Source organism: Tripterygium wilfordii, chromosome 18 (genome assembly GCF_013401445.1).
Source record: "Tripterygium wilfordii isolate XIE 37 chromosome 18, ASM1340144v1, whole genome shotgun sequence".
In the NCBI taxonomy this organism is placed as follows: domain Eukaryota; kingdom Viridiplantae; phylum Streptophyta; class Magnoliopsida; order Celastrales; family Celastraceae; genus Tripterygium; species Tripterygium wilfordii.
In genome coordinates, this window is record NC_052249.1 from 2,128,890 (window position 1) to 2,153,975 (window position 25,086).

General features: G+C 37.4%; 1 protein-coding gene across 1 annotated transcript; it reads left to right on the forward strand.

Moving 5' to 3' along the window:
• The first annotated feature begins 663 nt into the window (after positions 1-663).
• On the forward strand, positions 664-24,801 carry LOC119984558 (CCR4-NOT transcription complex subunit 1-like). The gene is made up of 51 exons (XM_038828558.1): positions 664-954; positions 1,909-2,206; positions 2,304-2,532; positions 2,609-2,948; positions 3,062-3,175; positions 3,255-3,383; positions 3,465-3,656; positions 3,749-3,943; positions 4,194-4,331; positions 4,456-4,578; positions 4,664-4,917; positions 6,047-6,150; positions 7,005-7,099; positions 7,220-7,459; positions 8,058-8,237; positions 8,329-8,413; positions 8,542-8,609; positions 12,222-12,367; positions 12,493-12,601; positions 12,731-12,877; positions 12,982-13,029; positions 13,114-13,242; positions 13,343-13,582; positions 13,663-13,803; positions 13,891-13,976; positions 14,061-14,166; positions 14,936-15,031; positions 15,146-15,298; positions 15,582-15,764; positions 15,854-16,086; positions 16,548-16,677; positions 16,764-16,889; positions 17,277-17,321; positions 18,312-18,389; positions 18,557-18,673; positions 19,588-19,714; positions 19,792-19,892; positions 19,990-20,127; positions 20,218-20,301; positions 20,496-20,642; positions 20,768-20,899; positions 20,991-21,038; positions 21,137-21,283; positions 21,367-21,428; positions 22,564-22,717; positions 22,805-22,996; positions 23,107-23,211; positions 23,303-23,434; positions 23,830-24,063; positions 24,268-24,369; positions 24,451-24,801. Exons 1-51 carry the CDS (start codon positions 856-858, stop codon positions 24,598-24,600), a joined length of 7,251 nt encoding a protein of 2,416 aa, XP_038684486.1. The 5' UTR covers positions 664-855; the 3' UTR covers positions 24,601-24,801.
• The last annotated feature ends 285 nt before the right edge of the window (positions 24,802-25,086 follow it).

Sequence of the window (25,086 nt, forward strand, 5' to 3'; positions counted from 1 at the left end):
TTCAGTCCTATTTCTATTTTGCTTTGTGATCTACCTATGGTTAACCATACGACATATGGCTAGAACGAGTCGACTCCATGAGTGATCTTTACTGATAATAACTTCCAAAGTTGTCTTCAAGCAGTGATCAGTTTACCTATAGATTTCCTAAAATAGAGATAAGATGTTCATATTCTCTATCTTTCAAATTATTTATCCCACCAAACACTGCATCAGCCCACCAACTCCTCTCAAAAACTTGATGGTTTCCCAGTTGAGTCAAAATATATTTAAATTATATTTTTCAACCAGTCTGTTATTTGACAGTAAAAAACTAATTGGAACTAATAAGAAATTAAAATTAATACCAGATGGAATAACTTGTGATTGCAAATGAAAACAAATATATTTTTTTGAAGGGGAATGAAAACAAATATTTATGACCAAGTTTGTAAAGTAAAATTATAAATTCTTTAGGCTAAACCAAAACTTTATATCTGAGAACTCAAAGGTGACCAGACGATTGATGGTAATTTTTCAATATTAGTAAAACAAAAACGAATGTGTAATTTTATTTTTTTAAAAAGGTTAAAATGAAAAAAGTAGAAAAACGCAACGACACCGTTTTTGCAACTCAAAGCCCGAAGGCCAAAGCTTTGTTTTCCAAATGTGACTCGCGTCGCCTTGTATCACCCGCACGTTACTGATCAACTTCTCTCACAAGAACTTGCTTCTCCACAATACTCTCAAGACGCAGAACTTCACCTTCTTTGGCCCGCAATCTCCGAAACCCTCCCTCCGATCGCAATTTCTCCGAAGTCTCTCGCTCGCTCGCTCTTTGCTGATCGAAGTTGCAGCTTCCCATCTCTCGTCACCATGCCTACCTTATCTTCAACGATTCCTTTCCAGATTCGATTCTTGTTGCAGAGCGTGAACGAAGCCAATGTCGACTCTACTTATCGAGAGCTCTGTGAGGTAATCGCAATCGTAGGCTTGTACGCACGCAGAGGCGCTTATGTATGCATATGCGATGTGCTTATGTGTATTATGTTATTTTGTTTCAATTCCTCGGAAACCCTAGATATTTTTATAGGCGCGAGATTTAGTGACGAATGTATGAATCTTGAGCGATTCTGGTCCATTTCAACCATATTTGAGCATTTTTTGTGTTCGCGTCAGTTCATATGTTGAGGAACCCTAGACTTTGTTTTATTTATTGTTTTCAACTAGTTTATGGCAAGAGAGGGCTGACATATTGGGTCTGGAATGTTCATTGTCGAACAATAGTTGAGTTTACATTGGTCTTTGCATGAATTGTAATGGGACTTAATGCTGCTTATGACAGCTATTGCCAAAACCGGGCTGATCACAATCTGGGCGTCTTGGTGAACTTGTGTTCAGAAAATCGTGGTTGATAAATGAATGTCAAGCCTTTTCCGTTTAGAACTTTGACAAAGTGACCAACCAAGTGGGGATAAGTTTATGTTTCTTAAACCATTTAATAGACTGAGCAACAGCGCACAACTGTTATAACTCTGTTCAATATCTTAACTATGGTGTTCATAACTCTTCCTGCTTCTTTGATTTCTTAATTGCGGATTATAATCTAAATTATTATCCTTGTATTGAGAAGTCCCATATATGAGATGACAGGCTCTAGTGGAGATGAGACATGCTCATAACCAAATATCATACCCCTATAGACATTACTTATGAGTATATTTATATGGAAACACTACCTATATATTCATGATATTTCATATTTGTGCTGAGTGTAAAGATCAATTTATGCGGATGAGATGACCATTAGTAGGTTGGTTTATACATCATTGAGTTTCGATGGGCGAGTGATGATTAATATGACAAACTCAACATTTTTTATGAATTACCTAGATTACTATCTGATATGGTGAATTTGCTATTATTCAGTTTGCTGATCATGGAATTGAGGGAAGTGTTGCCATTCTCCAAACCTGCTTGGATCACATGCATTTTGACCGGATGGAGTTGAAAAGCACGCAGCTGGAATCAGTTCTGACGTCAATTTTTACTTACATTATGGAGAAACCAAATTTCAGTACAATCTTTTGTCAGTCACTTGAGAGTATGGATATCAGTGAAGGATTTCTTCAGAATTTGTCGAATTCCTTTCACTTATCTGCATCTGAAAAAGTTGGTATTGGTCTTGCTTTGTCTAATTCCGAAAACCTTGATACCAGTTTGTGTGGTAGGTTATATGCCTCAAGTGTATATTTGTTTCTCAGTTCTTTGTTTGGTTATTAAGTATTTCAGTGTGAAATTAGAACATTTCTATCGCTATCCAGGAAAATCTTTTTGCATGGCTCAGATAGAGGAACTGTCTGCCAGACGTGGTTTATTAAAGTCTTCTGAGCAATTTCAAAACATCCTGATGTTCCTCCAGCGCTCTGAGGGCCTTTCAAAGCATGTAGATTACTTTGTGCAGATGTTATCTTTGCTGCAGTCAGAAGATCCCAATTCATTTGTTCTTACTCCACTGCTTTCAGATGAGACGTGCGAGGCCAATTTTTCAAGGTAATAGATATGCTCTTTTCATTTCTTTTTTTTGGCAAGGGACAATCTACTTACTGGATTTTGTCTTCTGCCACAGGAACCTGGAATTGTTTCACTTAAGTAAAGAAGATGATTTTGATGCTATTTTAAGTGAGATGGAGAAGGAAATGAGCATGGGAGATATACTGAAAGAACTAGGCTATGGATGTACAGTTGATGCCTTGCACTGCAGAGAGATATTGTCACTCTTTTTGCCTTTGACTGAGATTACCATTTCTAAGATACTTGGCACTGTAGCTCAAACCTATGCTGGTCTGGATGACGACCAGAATACCTTTTCGACCTTTGGCATGGCCCTTGGCTATAATGTCTCGTCTGATCAGCCATCTTTGAGCTCCTGGAATATTGATGTCCTTGTGACAACCATTAACCAACTTGTAAGTTATATTTTTGTTTCCTTGATGCTATTTTAATTTAGTTGTGGCAAATGCAAATTCCAATTTTTTGTTAAGGAAAGATGTCTGTTTCTTAGTATTCATCCTGGATACAGGCTCCTGATACCAATTGGATCCAAGTTATCGAGAAGCTTGATCACGAGGGCTTTTACATGCCTAACGAGGAGGCGTTTGCGTTTTTTATGTCTGTGTACAAACATGCATGCCAGGTATCTTTTTTGTACTTCATCATGAGAAGTTAATATTTGTTTTGTGCGTTTCCTAAACATGTGGACGTGAATCTTGCAGGATCCATTCCCTCTTCATGCCATTTGTGGGTCCCTATGGAAGAATACGGATGGTCAACTATCGTTTCTTAAATATGCTGTAAAAGCACCTCCTGAGATATTTACATTTGTTCATTCTTCAAGACAGCTGGTATGGTGCTCTATGCCTCTGGTTTAAATTCTACACTCTTGTAACCTCCGTTTGATTGTTGTCGATTGACTATTGTTACAGGTCTATATGGATGCATTGCATAGCCATGAGCTTCAACCCGGTCAGACAAATCATTCTTGGCTGTGCATCGACCTTTTGGATGTGCTTTGTGAACTGGCTGAGAGGGGTCATGCTAGTTCCGTCCGATCAATACTTGAAAATCCAGTGGAACACTGTCCTGAGGTCTTACTGCTTGGAATGGCACACACCAGTGTATGCTTTCTGCTTTCATCAATGATTGAAGGCTGCATAAGTTATGAATCTATGTATAGTTTTGTTAATAAATCTTGCTTCTCTGAATGCAGACTGCCTATAATCTCCTGCAAAATGAAGTTTTTTTAACTATCTTCCCGGTGATGGTTAAAAGTACAATGGCAAATGGTCTGGTGTTACATCTATGGCATATTAATCCTGATCTTGTGTTGCGAGGATTTGTGGATGCTTACAGCATTGAGCCAGACAGTTTGACTAGAATATTGGACATCTGTCAAGAGCTAAAGGTAAAATTGTGGAAATAAGTTTTCTTCTTCTTTGTGTTTTACATTTTATTACCACCTGAATGTGAAAAAAATTATTTATCATCGTAAAGGAGAATAATGAGCCTCCAGACTTCAGATTTTCTGCCAAAAAAAGAAGGTTCTGATGTGTGGATCATGGAAGCTTTTGATGTATTTATGCTGTCTTGCTTTGAAGCTTTCTTTATGCTTACGTCATCTTTTCTTGGTTTCATGTTTGTAATTTATTTTGCAGATCCTATCTTCAGTTCTAGAGATGATTCCTTCCCCTTGCAGCATTAGACTGGCAGCCCTTGCTTCACGGAAGGAGCTTGTAGACCTTGAAAAGTGGCTGAGTTATAATCTAATCACATACAAGGATTTTTTCTTTGAGGTAACGTGTAGTTGTCAACTCACATACCCTCATAAAGCATCAATACTTGGTGCTGCTATGTTTTTGCTGGAGAAGCTATTCTTTTAATTTAGACAGGCTAACACTTATACTGCAACTTTTTCAGGAGTGTCTGAAGTTCTTAAGAGAGATTCAGTTGGGTGGGGAGCAGGATTTGCCTGTCAAATCTTCTCACCATTCTGTTACTGTTATAAATCTATACATGGAGACGAGTTCTACCTTCTCAAAGGTGGTTCTACATTTTTTTTATGCCATTCCATTCATCATTCTTTTCTATTATGTGCGAATCTGTTATCTTTCTGTCTATCCAATAGGTCCTCAAGGCTCATACTGGTCTTTTGACCTCATCCCAACTTTCAGAGGAAATGGAACGGTTGCACATAACAACCAGGGATTCTAATCCAAAGCTGCAGAATGGTGGTGCGGCAGATTCGTCTGTCTCTGATGGATATGCGGATGATATTGAGGCTGAAGCAAACTCTTACTTCCATCAAATGTTTTCTGGTCAGTTACGCATTGATGCAATGGTTCAAATGCTTGCTAGGTTTAAGGAATCTTCTATCAAGAGGTATTGCTGTAAATCTGTGAAGCTGTTTTTCTTGCAGCGCACACGTTAATTTTCATCATTTTTCTGAATTGTTTCTTGCTTCAAATGCGTAATTTTTTTTTTAAAATTTCTTTTATCATATACTTGTCTTGGATTCCCAATGTGTCAGCGGCATTAATTTACTTGTTAAGTTACACCCTATGGAGAAGTTCATAAGAGAAGACAATTTTATTGACATTTGACCCCCCTCTCTCTCTCTGTGGCATAAGTATTTCTATATTACCTTACATGATACAGTAATATGAGCATGGCATGATATAATTTGAATTTTTATTATCTAATCGCTTATTTAAATGTATCTATTATTTAATTGTAAGTAACTTGTTAAATATGATGCTACAATATATAATCTTGCAATCAACTTGAATATTATAATGATGTCTAATATTAACAAGTAACAATACATACTGTTAATATACTTTGACTACAAGTGTTAGAATATACTATTCTCGAGAAAGGCCCTTCCATGTAGTAGTAGGCATGCATCCGTTGGTGAACATCTGAATGCCTAACAGGGATGGAATGAAGTGGAGTCAAATAGTCAATGAGATTTCCTTCTTGAATGGAATTCCCCCCTTTCTGAATGCAACCTCTTTTGACTTCCTCAGCTGGAAAGCCCTTGCGAGGCTCAACACAAAGGACTCAAGTTCCTTGTATGGAAAATATATTTGAATATTTTATCTCCAAAGAGACACACTCTAAATTGTACTCTCTGGTTTCTGATGCTTGGGCTTGTTGTCTCTCTAGCATGCGACGTAGTCTCTCCAGCATGTCCTACTGGCTTGTCCAATTCCTGGGTGGTTGGAGTTAATCCTTTTGGCTGAGTAATATGCTATTTCTTACGAGTCTATGAGTCCTGCCCCGGATATACATCATCCTGGATCTCGAGTGTTCTTTTTTGCCCAACCAAACATGCTATTTAATGATCCCGAGCTTTGATTGAATATGGCAAAATGCTTAGAAGTTGATTGGAAATATGGTGGTCTGTGCATGATTCTTTTGATGTTTAATGGATGTTTGCTGATACAACAGACTGGTATTTACACTTTGTGTTGGTAATGATTTAAAGCTTTTCTGTGCAAACTGACAGGGAACAATCAATTTTTGAGTGCATGATTGCGAATCTGTTTGAGGAATATCAATTCTTCCCAAAGTATCCCGAAAGGCAGCTTAAAATTGCTGCTCTTCTTTTTGGTGAGTTTGTAATCAACGTTATATCAATTATCTTAAATGGATTGTTGTGGTCTACTACTCTCTTAGTCTTGGCTTCATGTGTACTTGTTAGGTTTTAAGAGCTTTAATGTAACGGCTTGAATTTGTATGCTACTGTCATGATTTTCAATTCTATCATTCATATTCTCATTATGGGTACATTGGACCAAGTTGTCTTCTCATTTTTGTGTTATTTTTACTGCTGAGATAGTGGTGCTTAGATGACCTAGTCCTTGCTTTCTCAATTGTCACTGATTTAAGTGAAAAATCAGTAATTGTCTAATTTTGAAGCTTATCTGCTTATTGAAGTCCTAAGCCCTAAACTTGATTCTCAACAAAGCATTGATCTGCTATGTCTGCACTTATACAATTAGATGTTCGGTGTCTTCCTGTATTCTTCTCTTACTAGTTGCAATTGATGATCAACAATTTTTGATCATCTCTAGGCATTTGTGTTTTAAGGGCCTAAGATGTTGTGGCTAAATGATTCATGACATTTTCCTTCAGAGTGTGACTTTTGATGCGCTGGCAGGTTTAGTGATTATTTGGGCAGCTAGTGACCTGATATCTCAAAACAGAATTGTGGAGGCTGAGGGGATTCGGTGTTTTACTTCTCATTGTTCTTGTTTATTTCGACATTACGCACCCAACATTCTCGTCCTATACAGGCTGCCTATAGCATGCTTCAAAATATGAATATTGTTGATGAGCTGTCAGAGTTGTTATGCATTGGATATGAAGTGATCCAATAAGTCATTTGCAAATCATATATATTTTATTGCATGTTGCATTATTTGGGTGGATTTATAATCCTATTGTGTTGAAACATATTTCAGGCTCTGTTGTCAAGCACCAGCTTGTAACACATCTCACACTTGGGATTGCTCTACGTGGTGTTTTAGATGCTCTTCGTAAACCTGCAGATTCAAAAGTTTGTATCATGTCCATTGTCGACTCTAAGATTGTCTGTTTAAATATATATATATATATATGTATGTACGTATGTATGTATACATAAGTATTGTGTTGTTTTTGACCTCTGGGTATTCAGATGTTTGTATTTGGGACAAAGGCCTTAGAGCAATTTGTGGATCGTTTGATCGAGTGGCCCCAGTATTGCAACCATATCTTACAAATATCTCATCTGCGTGGTACTCATTCTGAACTCGTTGCTTTCATCGAACAAGCTCTGGCTAGGATTTCATCTGGCCATTTTGAGATGGATGGAGGAAGCAATGCTTCTGGTGCTCATCATCATGAATCCTCACAAGCTACTTCTGGAAACGGGGAGGTAATTTTGATGCTCTTTTAGTTTTGCGAGATCGTCACGACTTAAAGAGATTTTTTTTATTCAATTCTGTCTTCCAAAAACATTGCTTAGCCAGTGGCCACCCTATTATTTACAGTAGCTGTTATTGTCTTAATACCACATCTGGCTGCAAGTAAAGTAGTAAAGTGATACTATAGCGCACTATCAATGAATAGTCAAAAGCAGTGCCCTATAGTGCACTATCAATGAATAGTCAAAGCCGTGTCCTTGGTGCTTCTCAGTGCTACGAGACGTGTTTTGTCTGGGGGGACACCTCTGTGATGTTGGTATTATGCATTTGTCGTTTTGAGGCATTTTTATTAGGCTTCATTGAAAAGTGCTGTATGATGGATTTGTATGCTTCTAGATGCTAGTGGTGTTGTATGATGATCTTTTCCATCAATTTTTGATCAGATACTCGGAGAAAGTGATTTTATTCTCAAATTTTTTGTAGATATCAAAATTTTCAAGTCACATCACAAGTTTGCTTTTGAATTTGTAGTAAAGCAGTTGGAAAGTTGGTGATGCAATTTGAACAGAAATTTTGTTCTTTATCTTTTTGATGTTGTGGTTATTGCAGGTAATCTCACAGTCTGGGCAACACGTTTCTTCTTCATTGCAGCTTCAACAGAGACTAGAAGGTCCTGTTGATGGCCATCATAAGGCCTCTGCTGCTTCATCCAATGACATGAAAATGCTTTTGTCTTCTGCAGTCCAACCTTCACTTCCTCCACTAGGTGATGCTTCTGGTATTCAGAAGGTATGCCCAGACCCAATTAGCATTTTTGTGATTTTAGCAGACATTCTGATTCCATTTATTTTTACGCTTGGTGGTCCCATGGATGTTGCAGACACAGAGTGCAACTGGTGCTGCTCCTGCTATGTTGTTTTCTTCTCCTGGTTTTGTTCGTCCTTCTCGAGGAGCTGCTTCTACCAGTAATTTTTTTTAATAAATTGCTCGCGACACATTGTTTTCTGAACTTAATATCTTACTGTGCTCTGTGCTTCTAGTTTAGTGAATTTGTATCTCTGCATACCTGTTCATAGAATATTATCTGATGCAGGGTTTGGCTCTGCTCTAAACATTGAAACACTTGTTGCCGCCGCGGAGAGAAAAGAAACACCTATTGAGGTATAGTTTGTATATATTTTGTTGCCCTTTTTTTTGTTAATATAATATAGTGATGGATTTTTTTTTGAGATATATAGTGATGGAATTAGGTCCATTATCTTTTAGGAGGACTTGCATCAGTATCTGTAAACTTATGCAGGTAGCTAAAATGGAGATCCGAAACATTAGATTTTGCCAAGTGAATCTCTAGAAGTAGAGATTCACGATTGCAATCTCTAAACATAAAATATAATATAATATAACCAAAATGATATATGTCCATAATTTTCACATCCATAAACTTACATAATCTATGTGGCTTGCCACATAGATTAAAAAAAAAACAAACCTTACTTTATTAAAGAACCAAGAGCATCTTTCTTCTCTCTTCTCTGATATTTTTCATCCATATTTTTTCTCTCTCCATCACTCTCTCCTTCTTCCTGCTTTTCTCTCCTCTAAAATTTAATCTCTCTTTTTCTTCTCTCTCCATCATTCTCTCTTCTTCTTCCTATTTGAAACCTTGCAAACATGTATTTCACGAGATCTAGAGTTCTCGTCGTGCAACAACCGAATCGAAAAGAACCCAGAGCATATAAAAAGCTCTCAAAGGAGGCTGATGGTGAGAAGAAGACGAAATCGAGTAAGAGCAAAGCCATGAGAATCATGAACAGATCTACATGACTAGCATAAGGACGTATCAGATCTACATCTTTAAGGTGGGGTCGGTGGGGATCATGAGCAAATGCTATCTTATACGACTAGTGTTGAGGCTTACCATAACTAAATCTTCTGGGTGAACTCGTGAAGCACGATGTTTCTGAGTGGACCAATGTGATAATCAAATTTTTTTAGACTTGCTTTAGGAAATTTCTGTGGTTGGCTATTGGTTGTAAAGTTTGGCATTTCTTTTGTCTTTTTTTCTTAGTACATTGATAGTGTAATTAATTACATTCAAATTGTAATAAGAGTCTGACAAGCTTACTACGCCACCAATGACAAATTTAATCCATGGTTGCAAAAATCGCTAGTCGGCCGCTAGGCGGTTCACGGGGACTAGGGATTAATTGGATTAATTGGGGACTAGTCGGGGATTAATCGGATTAATTGTTTTGAGTTTTTTTAATTATATATATATATATATATATATATATATATATGCAATACTCATAGAGACTAATAATAAGTCATTCTCATAGAGAGAATATTATATACACATAACAACATTGTTTGAATGAGTCATGCATCAAGCCTAATACTTCAATTAATATATCCAAGTGTCAAGGCCCACTCAAATAGTGTGACCATGCCCTATACTTTATTGTTTAGAAACAACTAGAGCCCAATACTTTATTGTTCACGTGAAATACTGAGCTAGGGTGGAGAAGCCAAGAAGGAGACCACAACCAGAAGCTTCCAAAGATGACTCAACAGAGATGTAGCAGCGAAACAAATCAGAAGAGACCTAAGGGCAGAAATCGAAGTCAGAAGACAACGTAACCACTGGGTCGATCTCTGTTGGTCAGAAATCATCGAAGTCACCACTGGGTTGTTGGTTGATCTCGTGATCATCGCCGATCTCTATCGACTATTCTGTTTGCATCTTTGTCGATCTCTATCTACTTTCTGTTTGAGAAAATGGGGAGGAAGAAGAACACTGGGGAGGAAGAAGAACACTGCCACACTGTTTCTGTCGCGATTTAGGGCTGTAGGTTTTTTTTTTTTTTGACAAAAAAAAATGCCTAGCCCCAACTAGGCCGACTAGTCGGGGCTTAATCGGGTCACCGATTATGTGACCCGATTACACTCTAGGTGAAGCGGCCAGCGCTGACTAGTCACCGACTAGGCCGATTTTTGCAACAATGGTTTAATCACAAGTGTCTTATGACATTGACAGAGTATCATTTACATATAAAGTGTAATAAACCTCTGCCAAACTAAATAAGTCAACACTGTCAAGTTTACTCACCAGTGGCTTATTACAATGACAGTGACAGTGTAGTTAATTACAAGACAATGTAATTAGCCATTGCAAGGTTTGATTACGTTGTACAAAATGAATAAAGTGCCTTGATTCGAGATCTCTTGTGAAAAATGTTGATTTTTTCCGTTGTTTACAACTAGCTCAAATGGATACAGTTCGTTATTACATTGTCCTAATGGACAGTGTAACTAATTATATTGATAGTGTAATTAATTAAATTCGATGAGTAATAAGAAGTCAAAGCATAAAATCCCATGAAAATTTCATCTAAAATTAATTTCAATCCATACCAGTGGGTTCACAATGACATTATTACAACACATATGAAAACCCAAACGAAGATCTGAAAACCCCAATAAAACCCAGACGAAGATATGAAAGACCCATGAATAGAGCTCTTCAATTCTTGCAACTATAAGCACCAACATGAATTAAAACTATTTAGTCCCTCTTTGGAGGTGAAGAAGTCATTTACAGAAGACCTAGGAAGAGTTTTGGGTGATTTGTCTAAAAGAACCCAAATTGTTGTAAATGGAGAAGTGAGTCACTTGTGGGAGGAACTCAGTGGATGGAACAATGGGAGTAGTGAGTCACTTGCGGCCGAACTTGGTGGTTTGAATAACCGCTCCACCTTGATATTTCCTTGAAAGGTCTCACGAGTCCCATTCCAACAACTTTTTCTAACATTTCTTCGTTGGAATCTTTGCTTCTATTCTCTAACCAACTCACTGGGTCCATCCCAACTCAGCTTAGCTCGTTTCCATTGGCGTCAGTGGCGGTCAGATTGGTGGCCGGAGGTGGAGATCCGACGTTGGCCGTGAGAGAGGAAGAGAGAATGTCATTGGTTGTGAGAGAGAAAGGAGAGGGAGAGAGGAGAGAAGATAAGAGTGGTTTTACTTTTAGGGATAAGTGGTGGCTGACTTTTGTATTTTTTGAAAAAAAATGAATTTGAAATTGTCTTGTTGGCATGCTTATGTGGCATGACACATAGTTATGTAAGTTTATGGAGGTTTATATTATGGATGTGTAGTGCTTCCGATAATATAATTCCAGAATATGCTCTCATCTCTCCAAAAAGTGGTGGGCACGTCATCTTAGGAATTTTTAATGTAAACAAGTAGTATTTTACATGTCACTTGTGGAATGTCTCAACTCCAAATGCTATGCCATCTATTCGAACTAATTTAGATGTTTAAGAACTTTGTGTTTTATTATCATAATACAATATGTTATACTTATTCATGTTTTCTGAACAGTTTGTTGTGGGAAATTGAGCTAAAGAAGGTTGTGTTTACAAGATTGGATATATGCACAGTAATTTTGTGATTCCAAGATAGGCACATTATCATAATCCCTGAACTGCTCAGTTGAAAGTGTTGGGTATATTAGACTAGTACATAAGATCTTATATTTGATGCGTATGTTTGACCACATCTGCTAAAAGCTTATGTATGAACTAGGCGTGGTCTTGTTTTAATGGTGATTGTCAATCTCACATACATGGTGCGTACTTCAGTGGAAAAGTTGCTTTTTTGTCATAGTTTTGGACTTGTACTTACTTGTTTCAGTACTTCTGTTTTTCATGCCTGCTTTGTGCCAATCCCCACATCTAATATAATCCTTGCATATTTTTTACTTCCTGGTTACAGGCTCCAGCATCTGAGATTCAGGACAAGATTTCATTTATAATTAATAACATCTCAGCTGCAAATGTTGAAGCTAAAGGAAAAGAATTTACTGAAATATTGAAAGAACAATACTATCCTTGGTTCGCGCAATACATGGTGATGAAAAGGTATGTCGATGTCTGCATGTGCCATTAATATTGTTTACACATAGTGTCATAATTGCTGACTTGCTTTGTTTACTAGATCACAATTTTGTTCTACCTGCACCTGATTCTGCTTAACTTCTTGACAGAGCAAGCATTGAGCCGAATTTTCATGACTTGTACTTGAAGTTCCTCGATAAAGTTAACTCAAAGGCTTTAAATAAAGAGATTGCTCAAGCCACTTATGAAAACTGCAAGGTTTTTAGTTTTTCTGCTTCAAAAGTAGATTTGATATAGTTATTGTTACAGTAGTCTTAGCTTCCTCATGTGGAAGGAGTAGAAGAGAGAAAAAAAGTAATCATATGTTGTATCCTTGCATTCTTTCAGGTTCTTCTAGGTTCGGAACTAATAAAATCAAGCTCAGAAGAGCGTTCATTACTTAAAAATTTGGGAAGCTGGCTTGGAAAATTAACCATCGGCAGAAATCAAGTTTTAAGGGCTCGCGAAATAGATCCAAAATCATTGATAATCGAGGTAAAAGCCATATATGATTCTTCTCCAGGGTAGCAATTTCTAGCTAGACTTATTTGTACGCTTAGCGCTCTGCCATTTGATTGGGTCATTTATTTTTATTGCAGGCGTATGAGAAGGGATTGATGATTGCGGTGATTCCATTTACGTCAAAGGTGTGGATATGCTGAATTATGATTTTTCTTTAATTTTGATAATTGTGTTGTTGCTTTGATTTTGATGTAAATTACTTGATGAAGATTCTTGAGCCGTGCCAAAGTAGTATTGCTTATCAGCCTCCAAACCCTTGGACCATGGGCATTCTTGGATTGCTAGCGGAGATCTATTCGATACCAAACCTGAAAATGAATCTCAAGTTTGACATAGAGGTAATGATTTAATAAGTAGTCAACCTCGTGCACAACCCTATGGATTTTGTTTCATCATTAAGTTAGGTACTGACTCGCCAAGAATCTGTTGGCATTTCAGGTGCTATTCAAGAATCTTGGTGTTGACTTGAAGGAAATAACACCCACTTCACTTCTCAAGGACCGGAGAAGAGAAGTTGAAGGGAATCCTGATTTTTCTAGTAAAGATGTTGGAACATCACAACCCCAGATTGTTGGTGAGGTCAAGTCAGGAATAATATCTCAGTTAAATCATGTTGAGCTACCTCTTGAAGTTGCTAACCCACCCAATTCTAGTGCGCTTACACATATGTTATCTCAGGTTTGTATTTTTCGATTTTATATGATTTGCTTTATGAATTTCAATATTTATTGGAGGTTTAATGTCTCTTGTGGTTTCAGTATGCTGCTCCCCTTCATCTTTCTTCTGGTAAATTGATGGAGGATGAAAAGCTGGCAGCACTAGGGTTGCCTGATCAACTTCCTTCTGCTCAGGGGCTCTTCCAAGCTACTCCGGCCCAGTCGCCTTTTTCTGTTACTCAGGTTTAGTTAGCTCTCCTCTTGTTGGCATATTTAGAAGTATGTTGAATTTGGTGTTTACGGCTTAGCTTGTTCTGGTGTCATTCTCAGCTTCCCACACCAATACCTAACATTGGAACTCATGTTATCATCAACCAGAAGCTCAACGCATTGGGCTTGCACTTGCATTTTCAGAGGTTCAAGGCTATTGCCAGTCTCTTTCTTGCTCGGTAAGTTAATTGGCCATTAATATAATTAATCCCCTCAATTATATTGTGCAGAGTGGTTCCAATTGCAATGGATAGAGCTATCAAGGAGATTGTGTCAAGTATCGTGCAACGCAGTGTTTCTATAGCAACTCAAACAACAAAAGAGCTTGTTTTGAAGGTATAAGAAAGTGGACTAATCAAAGCCTTATATTTCTATTAGGTGACTTGAATTGTGCACTGGTCATATCCTCTTCAAACAACCATATCATGTACTTCGTAATGTATACTTGCTGCCTTATTTCTTGGTTTTCACTGTGTTGCTGCAAGTTCTAGCTTTTCTCACCCGACATTTTTAATTTGAATGTATCCAGACGTTACATTATATTTACTCTGTTTTACTAAACCATTCAAAATGATTTTTAAAAAAAATATGCTTGCATTTCTCTGACTGTAATTGTACTTTATTTATGATGAGGTTTGAGACTTGAATATGCAATTAATTTTTGTTTTACACAAAATTGAAAATACTAATGAAGTATCTTCTCTGTATTAGAACGTTAATTGAAGGAAGTTATTGCACTAATAAAGAAACCAACTGAAAAACCAGGAAAAAAAAATCAGTGGGAAGGGCACAGGTCTAGAGTGGATGCTTGCATGAATGCGCATGCACTATCAGATGTCATATTTTTCCCTTGAATGCAGAAATTAAATCAAAATGTGTCAGTACTGGGAAAGCATGTATGGTGGACTCCTAAAACTATGCAATATGAACGAGACAGGGGACTAATGAAACGGTCACAACTGCCGTATATTTTTCTAGTTTTCCTTTTATAAGTCAGAAGAAAGACCCTTCCATGTATTCTGCTGTTTGCAGCCTTATGAACCGTTCTTGAACTTATCCTTTTTATTTACTAATATTATTCTTACTCTAATCAAAATCCATATAGGATTATGCTATGGAATCTGAGGAGACGCGCATATATAATGCTGCACACTTGATGGTTGCAAGTTTGTCTGGAAGTTTAGCCCATGTGACGTGCAAGGTATTAACTGTTTGGTTATGTTATTTTGTGTGACTGACCTCTTCATATCTTTGCGTGTATTTTTTTTCAGAACACTTTACTAATTAGTTTTCAATTGTGTTTGTTGTTTGCTAGGAACCCTTGCGTGGTTCAATATCAAGTCATTTAAGAAATTCCCTTCAGAATTTGGGTATAGCAAATGAACTTCTGGAACAAGCTGTGCAACTTGTTACGAATGATAATCTGGATCTTGGTTGCGCAGTAATTGAGCAGGCTGCTACAGATAAGGTTACTAATTTGGTTTTGATATTTAAGTACTTTGCTGGGTGCATCATCATTCAACTCGGGTAACATTGATGAGTTTGTATGTTAAAATAAATATTATACTATCTGTCCATTCTGGACACCAATTTGGACTAATGAATTTGATTCTCTTTTGGGTTATTGATTTTATTGAATGAGACTTAATGCTTTGCTTTCTTGGACGTTTTGTCATAGGTAAATTTATCCATTCTCAGCAATGCATTTTGGTCTTCGAGTAGTCCTTTAATATTTATATTTTTTATATTAGGCGATACAAACTATTGATGGGGAGATAGCTCAGCAGCTTTCTATTAGAAGGAAGCACAGAGAAAGTATTGGCCAATTTTTTTTTGACGCGAATGTGTACGCACAAGGTCCTATGGGTGTTTTACCGGAGGCCCTTCGCCCTAAACTGGGGCACTTATCTCTCTCTCAACAGCGAGTTTATGAGGTATACATATGCTGACTGATGACGTTAATTATCTTCAGAAGAGCGGTGCTGAAGTTTATTGGCCCCTAAACACCTTTCATTCTTTTCAGGATTTTGTACGACTTCCTTGGCAAAATCAATCTAGCCAGAGCACCCATGCTATGCCTGCAAGCCCTTCTATACCATCCGGTGCTACTGGTCTGACTAGTTCATATAGTTCATCTTCAAGCCAACTTAACTCAGGCTTCTCATCTGGTCCTAGGAATTCTGGAATTGAAGAGGTTCCTCAGCTGCTGGATGCTGCTTCTGAGGCAATGGAACCTAGTTCAGCTACACTTCTTAGGTACTCTGCTTCCTTGCAAATTTGGTTACTTTATTTTTCTGTTTTGGGAGAAGTATCGAAAAGGCCCCTCTACTTTGCAAAATGGTTCGATTGAGCCCTTTTACTTTTTTTGGGATCATTCAAGCCCCTCTACTATAAAGAATTTGCCAAAGTGGCCCCTCATAGTAACTTCTGTCATAACGATGCTGAGGTGGCAGTTAACCAATTGAGCTGGATTTTTTGAATAATTTGTTATTTGCTGACTAGGCGGCCACATGTCTTTGGCCAATGAACTGGTGACGTGTCAGAATATTATTCTTCAAAGTAGAGGGGCTTGAATGACCCGAAAGAAAGTATGAGGGCTCAATCGAACCGTTTTGCAAAGTAGAGGGACTTTTTCAATTCTTCTCCCCTCCATTTCTTATAACTAATTTTTTAAAATTTAATCTTCCATTTTGATAACATTTTTCTTGTTGTATCAGTGCCTCCATTCATATTGGGACGGCTGATGGTGTCATCCAGCAAAGTTCAGATAATTTCGTCAGTGCCTCATTCCCTTCTGCTGCTTCTGCCCCTGAATTGCATTCAATAGAACCCTCCGATGATGTGAAAGTAAAAGAAGTTATATCTAAGACATTTTTATTTCTTGTAGTAATTCATTCCTTTTTACTTATTTGTGCTTTTAATCTTTTTGCTAGGAGCTGGGAGTTTCCTCCCAGCTGTTACCTTCACATACTGACTCTGAGCGCCTTGGAAGTGGCATCTCTGAATCTTCACTACCCACAAGGGATGCACTGGATAAGTATCAGATTGTTGCACAGAAGGTTGAGCCAGACCCTGTTAACTGATGGCTTTTGTTTTTGTCCCCTTGGTTATCAGCAGGAAAAAATGATGTTTGCTAGGGTCTTTTTTTTCTAATATATTTATGTTGTTGCATGTCGCCATGTGCATGTGTTGTGAAACTGTTTGCACTGATTGATTTGGGTAAATTGGCTTTGAATTTCAGCCAATACTTTTACTTACTCATTAGTCTATGGATAGTTTCGAAAGAAGAAATGGGTTGGTTTTTTATGTTCGCCCTTTTTCATACTGTTTGCATAGCAGTGTTGCAGTGCTCATTTAGTCATATTGCTGGTATGTTCTTGCTATTTTTTTTTTGTTTTAGTTTAATTTGTCGAAATCTCATACTTACTCATTGGAATGGTTTTCAGTTGGAGCGTTCAATTAGCAATGGCGGCATGGAAGTAGAAATCCAGGTATTGTTTCTCCATTTTCTTGTATGTATCCTCACAATTCGCTTAGTTATGCATTTTCCTATGGTAAAAGGTAAACAACTCCCGTGCACAAGGCTCCTGCAGGGGGCGGGGACAAACAGGATGTATGTGGACCTTACCTCCATATAATATTCATTTTTCTATGATGTTAATAATTTATTAAAGGTACCAGTGGATGTCATACCAAGAAAGCTTGTTTGTAAGAGAGAGAATTGATTACATCCAAATAATAGATTCCTCCCTTGACATTGAAATATCCTCTAATATAGGAAGTCATCATTATTTAACTGTTTGAAGATATTATTCCATTCCTAAAGCTTGGTTGTTATTTTCCTTCCATACTCCGCCATTGATGTTTGATTATTTAGAGAGAGGTCTCAACTCAGTTTTCCCGTTCCTTCAATGCCATTCCAAAAGGTAGAGCTTGCTTTCTTATTTCTTGTACTTGGAAGTACTGAGCTTTGACTTCAATTTCTGCAACTTCTGCTTTTGACCGGAGATGCTTCCAGTATCATTGGAGCCACTTCTCCATTGATATTTGATTATTTAGAGAGAGGTCTCAACTCGGTTTTCCTTTTCCTTCAATGACATTCCAAAAGGTAGAGCTTGCTTTCTTATTTCTTTTACTTTGAAGTACTGAGCTTCGACATCAATTTCTGCAACTTCTGCTTTTAGCTGGAGATGCTTCTAGTATCATTGGAGCCAACTACATAATATATCGTGCAAGGTTAACAAACATGGTGACTCATTATATTCATCTAAGTTCTCATCATATCCATTAGAATATCATTTTCCTTTTGCCTATTGAGTGTATAATTGCTGAAGAAGAGTGAAGACATATTCATATCATTACTTGTTGGCTTAGGAATATATTTACTTTGGCTGTGGTATACCTCCTGTCTTGTCTCTGCTTGCTTTTGATTGTACATATTTTTACAACCAATTGTGTATTCTGTGACCTTTGTTCTTCAGGGAGTGGTTGCTGAGGTTCCTGAGATCATACTTAGATGTATTAATCGAGATGAAGCTGCCTTGGCTATTGCTCAAAAGGTGTACTGTTTGTTTGCAAGAGTACATTATTTTTTATGGGGTTTTTGTTAGGACTAACCTTTTTTGTGTCTGTTGATATTCTTTTGATTTCAAGACTACTTTTATAGTGTTGTGAAGGAACCCATCTGCCAACAAACATCTTGTTAATGAATTGTATTGGTCTACAGGTTTTCAAGGGGTTATATGAGAATGCATCGAATACAGCTCATGTTAATGCCTTCCTTGCAATTCTGATTGCACTTCGGGATGTCTGCAGGCATTTGGTTAAGGAGCTTACCAGTTGGGTATGATTTATCAACCCTTTCTTAAAGCATATTTCACAGGCCATCTAATGCAAACACAAGAACAACAAAGAAGCCAAACAACAACGCAGCTTCCACAAGATCAATTCACCGAGAATTGACGAGCAGAATTTTAGAGAAAAACTTATCTGTTTTTCGTTTTATTTCACTCAATAGCTGACTCCAAATAAAAGCTTGCAATAGACATAAATACTTCAAGCCAACCCTAATAGAAATATACTACTTAATAGGAAATAATCGTTACCAAATACTATAACAAAAAGGAGTCCTACGCCAACATAAACTACTAGAAATAAAATGCAACACAAAATTTCCGTATCAATCAACACCCTTGGTCAACATCCCACGACATGTAGAAGTGGTCAGCAGCTGCTGCAGCTGCATCACCATCACCATCACATGTTAAGAATTCTAATAATTTATCCACACTGGAAAAAGCACCTGTATATCTGTTGTGCTTGATGGTCTTTTAAATTGCTTATGTTAAAGTTTTACAATATTTGATCACCTGCTGAACTGATTTTTCAATATAAGATGAATTTATTCTAACAGAAATGCTTATTTCACCATATGTAATCCCATGCAAAAGTCAGCTTTTTTATATGTTCCCTTTACCCTTCCTAATGGCATCATTTGGTTATGGTGTTAAATCACTGTCTGGCGTTGTGGCTAATAGAGACTTGGTTGAGCACCGTGATAATTGCAGAGAAATGATAAGCACTTCACTTATGAGGCTGAATGATATGGAAATTGAGGATGATTTGTCTTCCTCTCTTGTTGGCTCACTTTGTTGGCTAATTTGGTCAATTTTGATGTTGCTTTCTCAGATGTGTTCTAAGATATCTTGCTTATGACTAATCTTGTTCTAAGATATCAGTATGAATTACCACATACAGGTGATTTACTCAGATGAGGAGCGAAAGTTCAACAAGGATATTACCCTTGGACTTATTCGCAGTGAACTGCTAAACCTTGCTGAATACAATGTTCACATGGCGAAACTAATTGATGGGGGGAGGAATAGTATGTACACAGATTATTCATTTTAATGTTCAGTGTGTTGCAGTTGAAACAACTGACTTATTGTATGAAATGTGCAGAGGGTGCAACGGAGTTCTCTGTTTCCCTACTGCAGACATTGGTCGTTGTAGAACCCAGAGTCATATCGGAACTTCACAATCTTGTTGATGCATTGGCCAAGGTAGTGTTCAGTCATTATTTGTGACTGCGTTGCACAAACACATTATTAGGAAGGTCTTTTAAAAAAATTGAAAACTTTATTGTGATTTGACTTGCAGGTTGCTGAAAAACCTGGTTCTTCCGAGTTACTAAAGCAGCTGATTGAGATTGCCAGGAATCCTGTTGCTAATGTTGCTGCTCTATCTGGTTCAACTACTGGAAATGAGGATAAGGCAAGACAATCTAGAGATAAAAAGGTAAATAAAGATATTTAGGCATTTAGTCAATTATTTGATCCTACATATTAGGTGTATTATCTGATGTGAAATTTGTGTCTGTTGAAGCAGCCTAGTGGTCATTCTACCACCATCAGGGATGAACATAGCAATGTTGAGTCCTTGGAACCAGATCCTATTGGTTTGCACGATAAGGTGTCTTGATTTATTTGGCCTATTTTCTGCCTTTAAATCTCTGTCTCTGTCTCTGTCTCTCTCTCTCTCTCTCTCTCTATATATATATATATATATATATATATATATATATATATATTATGAAACCCAAGTCCATGTGTGAGACTGACATAGTAAGGGCTTTCTTCTGCTTCGTCTATATTTTTTGCATGTAGGTTTCCTCGCTATTTGTAGAATGGTACAAGATATGTGAACTACATGGCACAAACGATGCTGCTTGTACCCATTACATTTTAGGATTGCATCAAGATGGACTGCTGAAAGGGGATGATATGACGGATCGCTTCTTTCGCATCCTCATGGTATTTTTCTTTCATCTTTGATGTCTCTGCTTTTTTCTTTTTGTGTTTTTTTACTTCCCCCCCCCCCCCCTTCCATTCTTGGGTGAATGTAAAAGTTCCTTATGTAATTTTCTTTGTTGTTCCAGGAGCTCTCTGTGGCACATTGTCTCTCTCCTGAGGTTATTAACTCTGGAGCACTTCATGCACCTCAACAAGGACAGACTCTATCATTCCTTGCCTTCGATATTTATGCAAAACTTGTCTTTTCAATCCTCAAGGTGGGTTTGTTGAATGTAAATAATTTTGTTGTGGTATCTTTCATTTATATATATAAAACCCATTCTAACTTCCCTTATTATCACACTGCAGTATTCTCCTGTGGACCAAGGTTCCAGTAAACTCTCTCTTTTATCAAGGGTAAGTGCTACTTAATTTTTGCCCCTGCTGAATCCTCAACCACCACCGCGAATTTCTCTCTCAAATTATTGTGTGTGATATTCTGTGGAATTCTGCAGATTTTGGCTGTTATCACTAGATTTATACAGAGGGATTCAGAAGAGAAGAAAGCAACTTTCCATCCAAGACCATACTTCAGATTGTTTATTAACTGGCTTCTAGATCATGTTTCACTGGATCCTGTTACGGATGGTTCAAACTTTCAGGCAAGTTGCTTTTGCATTTATTTAGTAATCACTGTCTTCTTGGGTTTCAATTGTCTGACTATCATTTGTTGCTTCTGTTCCAGGTTTTGGCAGCTTTTGCCAATGCATTCCATGCTTTGCAGCCTCTTAAAGTTCCTGCATTCAGGTTATGATTATGAAACTTTTTAATTATCAGTTAATTCTGACACATAATTTTCACCGCTATTGAAACCAATATTCAGTTTTAATGTTGGCATCATGCACAAATCTACCAAATGTGAGATTATGCATCTGCGGGTTTTTTTATTGAAGAATTATTTGGTTTCTAAAATTTGAAGATAACTTCCAATCAAGATCTGGAAATGTTACCTAATTAATAATTGGAAGCAGGCAAGTCAGGCATCATGCTTTCCTGGGGAGATCGTTTCAATTTACATAATAGTTAAGCTTATCGCGCATTCGTGCTTGCTGTGAAAGTGATCTTCGTAATCAGGAGATGGGGCCTCTCCCTACTTAACTAACAAGCAATGGGACAAAGGCCTCGAATCCTGTATTTGACGGTGATCATAGTGTCACACTGAGAAACTGATTGAATGTAAATCACTTGTTCTGATTCTACATATTGATCATTTTGAACTAAAATAAAAACTTTTTTGTGGAATAGTCACGTTATATAGAATATTCCAACTTTAGGTGCACTTCGCATTTGTGAGTTGCCACTTGATGTTAAATTGGTGTTCAGAAAGAAATTGTTATTCAGATATGTTGTCTGCAATTTATCTTGTTCTGTCAATGCTTTAGCTTTATTGGATTCTGTGGAGAATCTAAACATTACTTTTTAAAATTTTTGTTTAAAAACAGATAACCTTTTCCTTATTTTGAAAAAAGGAATGAAATTGTATACAAATTATATTCTATCTTGGTATGTCTAACTGATGCCTTTACCCAGTTATATAATCACAAGGATTATGGTATTCCTCAATGTGGTAGATATTGCTTTGAGCATTGTAATTCTTTGTTTAGAGATACAGTCTTGAGTCTCTCTTTGAAGCATGCTTTATGCCTTTGAAAATGATGTTATATAGAATACTGGTATGTTCTATATTTGGTCTGCATCATTCATTACCTTGATTATTACAATTCGTGGTTTGAAACTGCACTTCTGAGCGTCTCTTTTCAGCATGTTTTGTTCTCTCAAATAATGTTTTGGGCAGATTGTAGAATATGAAACTTTTTGCATCTATGCACTGCCTTCACTTCTAACTTTTGGGCTCACTAACTTGGGTGGAATGCTTATTCAGCTTTGCATGGCTTGAATTGGTGAGTCATAGGAGTTTCATGCCAAAATTGCTCACTGGAAATGGTCAGAAGGGTTGGCCCCATGTCCAACGATTGCTGGTAGATCTATTCCAATTCCTTGAACCGTATCTGAGGAATGCTGAATTGGGAGGGCCGGTATGCCAATTGCTGGTATTTTCTCTTTTTAGCAATCTTAGCTGTAGAGTATAATGCTGTCTTATTGTTTCCATGTTGTATATGCAGGTTCGTTTGCTTTATAAAGGTACACTTAGAATGCTGCTGGTGCTACTTCATGATTTCCCAGAGTTCTTGTGTGACTATCATTTCACCTTTTGCGATGTGATTCCTCCAAGCTGCATACAAATGCGTAATATTATCCTTAGTGCATTTCCTCGCAATATGAGGCTGCCTGATCCTTCTACTCCCAATTTGAAGGTGTTTAATGGAGCAAATTTTTTTACCAAAGGAAAAGCAAGGCACCTTTATTTTTGTATTTATCTGAGCTAATCATATAAAATTTTACCTTCTTCATTTCTGTTGTGCAGATTGATTTGCTTCCGGAAATCGGGGAGCCGCCTCACATTCTCTCTGATATTGACGCAGCTCTTAAAGCAAAGCAGATTAAAGCAGATGTAGATGATTATCTCAAGGTTCAGTACTTGTCCCATGCTGGACATGTCAATGGATATGCGTATATACACATGTAACTATGTATTTAATCAATGTTTTAAAATTCTGCAGACGAGGCAACCTGGTTCCTTTCGGACAGAGCTTAAGCAAAAGCTGCTTCTTCCTCCAAGCGATACTGCTTTAGCTGGAACCCGTTACAATGTACCTTTGATCAACTCCCTTGTGCTGTATATTGGAATGCAGGTATACTGTAGTTATCATGTTGGTGGTTCATGCATATTTCTGTTGTATGGAAAGACCTTGCTGTTTTACTTGTTGGGAAGTCTGAAGTTTTGAAGTAATTTCATAATGGTTGGGGTTTTTCTCTGAACTTGCCATATTTACTTTGTTGGATCCCCCAGATTATACAATCTTTAAATATAAAATGTTGCTTTAGTGAAGCTGGGAGCAGGAAATCAGGGGTATCTTCACTCTTATATTTTCAGGGTTCCTTTCTTCGAGAAATGGAAGGGAAAGGAAAAGAGACATGGTGGGATGGGGCAGGGGGTTTGATGCGTGAATTTTCGTAGCTTTAGAAAGTCTTCAAATGCATCTATGTGAAGCGTTTACGCATACTCATCTCCCTGAAATTCTTTCAGGCCATCCAGCAGTTGCAGTCTAAATCATCTCATTCACAATCATCAAACTCTGTTCCTCTAGCTTTGCTCGTAGTGGATACTGCATTGGAGGTCTATCAGAGCCTTACATCAGAACTAGATTCTGAAGGGCGCTACCTCTTACTAAATGCTGTTGTCAACCAACTTCGTTATCCCAACAATCATACGCATTACTACTCCTTCATCCTGCTGTACTTATTTGCTGAAACAAAGCAGGTAAGATGCTCTCTTTCTTTATTTTTAGTCTTTTTTAAGCAATTTTTGCTGTGGTATTCATTTACTTCTCCCCTTTGTTTCTTTTCTCTCTCTTCTCGGCATCTCTTTTGTTAGGGTATGTTAACTATAGCGTAGCATTGCGAAATTCAGGGTAGTTCACTAGTATGTGATACTCTGATTAACAATCTACTCTCTCTGTGGCAGGAGGTTATCCAGGAGCAAATTACCAGAGTGTTGCTGGAACGCCTTATAGTTAATAGACCTCATCCATGGGGTCTTTTGATTACCTTCATCGAGCTCATCAAGGTTGCCATGTTTTTGAGTTTTGATATATACGCTGAAATGATACCTGCGTTTGCTGTATGTTAAATTTTGTTGATTTTGCAGAATCCAAGATACAATTTTTGGAACCAATCCTTCATTAGATGTGCACCAGAGATTGAAAAACTTTTTGAATCAGTTGCAAGATCATGTGGGGGTCTAAAACCTATGGATGAGAGTATGGTGTCGGGTTGGGCATCTGAAAACTCACACTGAGAAAGACAGTGCCCCTGGGATTTGATTACTGTAACCTATTTTAGCCAAGTCGTATGTACATCCTGTATCAATACTCGATGGTTCAGGTGGTACGGTTTATTTATATAGTGTTATCAAATAATCTTTGGAAGACCTACCTTTATTCCTTTGTGTTATATTTGAGTAACCAGTTCCTTCCTGAATGTAACTTTACGTAATCTAGTATTTCATCTATTACTTGATTAAGCTAGTTCTTTTGACACGATAATTCGAGTAGAACAACTAGGAATCATAATTATTTGGGCAAGAAAATCTTCGCGAGTCTTTGAATCGCTTGCCTAACAGAGGCGATTTTAAATGCCCTGTATATATTTACAGTTGTTTAAATATTCCCATTTGTAAAGGTTAATATTTCATCGGATGTCCTTCAAGGGACTTAAAGACGTGTATATACAAAGGTTGTCCACAGAAAAAAGGATTAAAAAAACTATATCCAGTAATACTAGA